This window comes from Triticum aestivum, chromosome 5A (assembly GCF_018294505.1).
Source record: "Triticum aestivum cultivar Chinese Spring chromosome 5A, IWGSC CS RefSeq v2.1, whole genome shotgun sequence".
NCBI lineage: Eukaryota > Viridiplantae > Streptophyta > Magnoliopsida > Poales > Poaceae > Triticum > Triticum aestivum.
In genome coordinates, this window is record NC_057806.1 from 210,078,152 (window position 1) to 210,084,382 (window position 6,231).

Sequence of the window (6,231 nt, forward strand, 5' to 3'; positions counted from 1 at the left end):
TAGGAAAAAATAAATGGGCCGCATGGACACTGCATTATTTATTCACCCAGGCCAGCAAATTATTGTATTTCTAGAAAGTGCAAATGAGTTGTAGTTTTTTTTAGAAAAAACGAGGCCGCATGGATGCTACATTATTTGTTCACCTAGGCCACCAAATTCATGTATTTCTAGAAAGTGCAGATGGGATGTTGTTTTTTTAGAAAAAAATAATAAATGGGCCGCATGGACGCTACATTATTTGTTCACCCCAGCGCAGTGAATGGACTATAAATTCTAAAAAAATGGGTTGAATATGTGCAAAAAATTTGAAGGCTGAAATGTGGGCCAATAGGTCAAAGCCAACGCAAGGCGTTGTCAACTTAGTCAACAAATGATTCTGACATTGATAGCCGTATGATTTACATCCAACGGCCGACATTCATCTTCAATCTCTCGTCTTCTTCCTTCAGTGCCACCGGGACCACCTGCTCCCGCCTCCGGCTGCTAGTAGCTCTGCTTAGCATGCTTTGCTACGAAGCGCTACCCCACCCCCGGCCAAGCAATCCCTCCGCCCCTCCACACCTCATGTTATTCTCCGCCGACTATAGAACCACGCCGCACCAGAACCAGTTAACCCTCGTACACCTCTCCGTCTGCGACTCCACTGCCATGTCTTTCCATCACCAGCTCATTGCCGTCCGGGTCCTCGCCGCCGTCCACCGCCTTGGTGCACTCAGCGCGGCGTGGTCAACAAATGAGAGTAATCGAAAAAGGACTATATGTGGAGAGCCTGATAGTGGGGACGCACCAGGTCCACGGACGCACGCATGCAACCGCCTGCTTATTATGCAAAAATAAAATTATTCCTCCTCCTGAAAGCTGGGACCCACCACATATATCTTCGCAAGGAAGTGCCTCTTATGCGTGCCCCTAACAACAGGGACCCACCACCAACATCTTTGCACGCAAGGAAGTGCCTCCTTATTACTGGTAAAAAAATATGATTCCGCCCTTGACCACTGGGACCTGCCAGCTATATATTCGCACGCAAGGAAGTGCCTCCTTGTCCTCCCTGACAGCTGGGACCCACCCGGTCGAAGCATACGTGCCGTTGTTTGTGTACATACCGGCCGATTGGTCTGTCTGCAACGATGAACCGTGGCCGAGTAATGAGCGGTAGCAGTTCGGGTAGCCAGCCAAAACCGTGCACACGTACGAACAGCTAGATGCCAAAAAATACGGCCACATAAATACATACGGGCGTGGTTTCGAATGCGTACTCACGCATATGTATGGCCAGGGCTCGTGTACATGGAGAGGCAACGGACAGCAGCAACGACGTCCTGTTCATCGGAAGCTAACCGGCTGGGCCAGAACAGAGAAACTGCGTCGTTTTCATCGAGAGGCAACGGAATGCGTTGTGTTCATCGGGAGGCAACGAAATACGTTGTGTTCATCGGGAGCCAACCGGTTGGACGATACAGCCGAAACGAGGTCTGGCGTACCGCAGAACGGAGGAAACGGGCCTTCTGTTCAACCGCATACGGTCGAAACGGGGTCCCATTCATCAGAAAGGGTCTGGCATACCGCAAAACGAAGGAAACAGACTCATGTTCGAGTGCCTACGGTCGAAACGGGGTCCTGTTGATCGGGAGGGGTGTGGCTTACTGCAAAATGGAGGAAACAAACTTTTGGGAGTGCCGACGGTCGAAACGGGGTCCTGTTCATCCACCGTCTACTACATTGCTCCAGCCTCCATGAGCTACTATTCATCCACCATCGACCTCCTCTAGCCTCCACGGGCTACTGTTCATCCAGCCTCCACCAGCTACTATTCATATAGCCTCCACGGGGTCCTGTTCATCCACCCCAACCGGCTGGGGTGTGGCGGCCTCCTCGAGGTCCTATTCATCCAGCGGCAACGGCCTACTACCACAGGGTCCTGTTCATCCAACACCCACCGGGAACTGTTCATCCATAGCCAACCAATCGGTTCGACTCACCACGTCTCGACTCGTTCTACGTACCGCGTGCATGGTAGCAACGGTCACTGTTCATCGAGAGGCAACTCAACACCGGTGGCTACGTCTCGTACGGGGGGCTCGATAGGCTTCAATAAGTAGCAGAAGTGATCGATCGCTTAGTTCAGTTAGCAGCAGCAATGAAGGAATCGCTCGGGTTCAGTCAGCAGCAGTGAATGAATCGCTCGGGTTCAGTTAACAGCCAAGGGATCGATCGCTCGGGTTCAATAACGTGCGACCGCTCGGGTTCAGTTAGCTAACGCCTCGCACACGCACGCGTACACAAGCGAAACGTGCAAACCACAGTGCATAGCTCGGCCTCGACCACCCACCGTAACTGGGAACTCCCTGTATTTTCCTCGCCCTCGCTTCTACCATGATTTTTTCCGTCATGGACGGCCCAAAGAATGTCATGCAGCTGCGTCTCCGGCCCGCCCAGGACGAAAAGTCCATTTTCTGTCATGATTTTTTGTCATAAAAGTAGGACCCCACCACATCTATGATGATACGTGTTTTTGTCACAATTATCATCATAAAAGTGTCATAAGCATGACATATTTTTTTTCGTTTGGCCCAAAATGTCACAGATGTGTCTTTTTTTGTAGTGCAAGGCTCGCCTCCAAGATCAATTCAATGAAGAAGCCAATTGTATTCAACCTCGACGATTAGTAGAGATGCACGTTTGCAAAGATTGCTTCCCCAACAAACGCAAGTCCAAGATCTTACCTCGTGTGTTGGTCCATTCAAGGTGTCATAATACATCAAAGACAATGCCTACAAGATCGACATACCACTCGACAAGTACAATGTGAGCGGCACATTCAACGACATCGACTTGGCACCTTACCATGGTGATGAAGAACATGATCCGGGGGGAGTTAGGACATGGTGTGGAGCACCCTACGGTCATCCCCATGGATACACCACCATCGCTCGAAGCGCCAAGTGGACCAATGACTAGAACCCGTGCAAGAGCCATCGAAACCAAGGTTACCGCCCTCCTTTTTGATCTCCCTGTGCATACCTATGAGCCATCTCTACTACCTTAAGCAGAGACCCTTTGCATGCTTAGGTACCAAGGAAACAATGATGGAGAAGCCAAGGGCTAAGGCCAAGCTTGGATGGAAGTGAAGTGAGGAAGATAATGGAAGAAGTGTCAGCACTTGCACTTACCCGGACGTCCGGACTCCTGGCCAGATGATCCGGGTAAAGCCGAACGAGATGGTTTTCTGGACAAGTGTCCGGGCTGGGCAACTGGGCCTCGGTCGAACGATTCAGACAGCAACCTGGATGATCCGGGCATCAGCCTGACATCCGGCTACCGTCTCGAGCATCTGTATAGGGCTAAAGAAGTACACCCGAAGACTTCCTAGGAAGCCGGACCATCCGGGTAACTACCCCGATCATCCGGCCAATGCTCAGACAATCTGGGTAGCTACCAGATTGGCCAACCATGCCCGCGTGCAATTCAGCCCAAGTGGCCATCTATCCCTTCATCCCAAATGTACTACCATTAATTAGATGACCCCCACCTCATTTCTTGGGTTAGCAAAGTATAACGAACTAAATAGAGAGAGCTTTGCTCCTTGTACCTCCTCCTAAAGGATGAGGCCCTTCCAAGGAAGAATAATCTCTCAAGATTACCAAGGCCTCCTAAGGGAGAAGGATCCCCATCATAGGGTCAATAATACCTCCTATGGGAGGAGAATCTCTTGAGACCATCAAGCCCCATCTCCATACGATTTGGGAAGAACAACCCTTGCTTCTCTTTTCCCTTGTTCACCTTATATTCTTGTGGACCTCGTGTGTTTGCATATCTAGTGGACGTGTGATTTGGACTTCCGTCTGAGTGTCCCCTCTTGTGATTTGTGTGTTCCTCTTGATTTCCCCTCCAAGTTGTGAAAGACCAGGCCACCTAGGTTCCTACGCTACATCACTGCTTGCATACCATCATTCCAAATAAGCACAAAGGTATTTCTGTCTTTGATGAAATACAATTGACCATACCGGAACTTTTTAGTGATATTGATATGGACATCATCATAATGAGAGGTTGGAGCGCATGGACAGAAAGGAGAGATAGATCTTCAGAAATGCTACTCAGAATATCAGTTGCATGTATCGCCTCAAAGAAGATGTGAAGTTATCTCGTCTTAGAGCATCTCCAAGCTTGTCTATATGGATGTCTATACTCGTTTTCTACGACGTGAGCCCAAAACAGGCGTCCAACAGCTTGTCTATATGGTCGTCCAAATATACACATCCTTTAAATCGACCTCAACAATGTCCATGCCTGGACAATGTGAAGGCGTTGTCTAAACTCAGCTGCAGTCATGATTTCTTCCTCTCCCCAGCGACGGCCCACCTGTCATGGTCCCTGTATATAGACGTTCTGATGCAAAACTGAACGTGTATATGAGGGAATCTTTTTAGACCATTGTCTATATGAATATATAAACATTCAAATATACACATGCTATTGGAGATGCTCTTAGATTGAAACATCCCAAGGCAACTCATATTCACACTTGGACTTCAACTAACTTAAATCAGCTTTGATTATTACCACAGTGCGTTGGCCAAGAGAGGAGACTGGGTAATTGTATTTTTTACTCCTTTTTACTTTTATATTTATTTTTTATTTGTAAATACTTCTTATTTTGTCTACAGTTCAGGGCATAAAAAATAAACATTTAGCAAACACAAAAACAAACATGGTTCTTATAATCCAAGTATCCCTAGCGGAAGGCAGACACACGAACCCCAGAAAAAAGGATCAACAGAGCAAAATCACCTCATCCACATGCGGAGGAGGAGCCTCTCGCCAGTCGCGCCACCTCACAATGTCCCCTAAACCTCTTCCGAGTTATCCTATGGCAGAGACAGACAAATCCTATCCTCTTCCCTCACACACTACACCATTCACATCTTTTTCCCTCTCCTCTCTGGCGTACTGGCACAGGAACCTGCTTCTTTTTTCTCTTTGTTTCTCCCTCCGTCTCCGTGACCAGCAATGGCCTTGGAGACATGCCTCAGAGGCTGGGCCCTGCACGCGCCCCAGGCTGGCATCAGGGAACGGCTTAGCAGTGGAAGCTACGCGCCATCCCGGCCAAGGACCGCCGCCCCCGCCGTTGTCTCGCCGTCCCCATACAAGTCCGCTCTGGTGGCGGCACGGCGGCCGTCTCGCTTCGTCTGCAAGTGCAAGAACGTCGTCGACGAAGGTACATCGCTGCCCTTACCCCTCTCTCTAGGCTCGGTGAACAATAAAGGAGCAGATGCTGAGAATAGTCTTAATAATGGCGCATGCAGTGATTGTGGCTGACGAGAAGAATTGGGATAACATGGTGATCGCGTGCGAGTCGCCGGTGCTGGTGGAGTTCTGGGCGCCGTGGTGCGGGCCGTGCCGGATGATTGCCCCGGTGATCGACGAACTGGCAAAGGACTACGTGGGGAAGATCAAGTGCTGCAAAGTGAACACGGACGACTGCCCAAACATCGCATCCACCTACGGCATCCGGAGCATCCCCACCGTGCTCATGTTCAAGGACGGCGAGAAGAAGGAGAGCGTCATCGGCGCCGTCCCGAAGACCACCCTCTGCACCATCATCGACAAGTACATCGGCAGCTAATTAATCATTCTTCATTACCGATTAATCGAGGACGCACACATTACTGTTCTGTTCGCCAGACAGCATATATGTATGTATATGATGCACGTATACGATCCACCGATCAGTCGTGACTTGTACTACTCTTAATTCAGATGCAAATCAAAACTGATTTATTCGGGCGCACGTCAGTATACATGCATGTTCGTAAATCTGTGTTGACATCCTTTCTGTAGCAAAGAAAAAAAGATACTGATATATATAAGAGCAAGTAATTATTTTGTTTGATCCGCAAAACATAGAACAATAGTTCAAGAAAAGAATACAACGGGACGGCTCTAGAAATGAAAAAGAAATGTCCCAATGCCTGCTCTAGAGAAGAAAAACATGGTTTAAAGATTACTATCTATCCACCGGCTAAAGGCATGAACATGCTTCTCTTTTATTTTGAATTTCAATAACTTGAGATCCTGCTTGAGGTAATATTTCCAGGCTTGAATTGATTATTGCTGGACTCTAAAAATTCTGCCATTTCTTTGGGTCCAAACATTCCAGCAACCGAACACCACAATTTCCACATAGAAGCTTTTTGGCAGTTGCTTAGCTGCAAGTAGGGGTTTGTT

At 48.6% G+C, this 6,231-nt stretch overlaps 1 protein-coding gene across 1 annotated transcript; it reads left to right on the forward strand.

Annotated features, from left to right (window-relative positions):
* Positions 1-4,894: 4,894 nt before the first annotated feature.
* Positions 4,895-5,794, forward strand: LOC123102800 (thioredoxin M-type, chloroplastic-like). The gene is made up of 2 exons (XM_044524230.1): positions 4,895-5,221; positions 5,310-5,794. The coding sequence occupies exons 1-2, from the start codon at positions 5,014-5,016 to the stop codon at positions 5,627-5,629; spliced, it is 528 nt and encodes a 175-aa protein (XP_044380165.1). The 5' UTR covers positions 4,895-5,013; the 3' UTR covers positions 5,630-5,794.
* Positions 5,795-6,231: the final 437 nt, after the last annotated feature.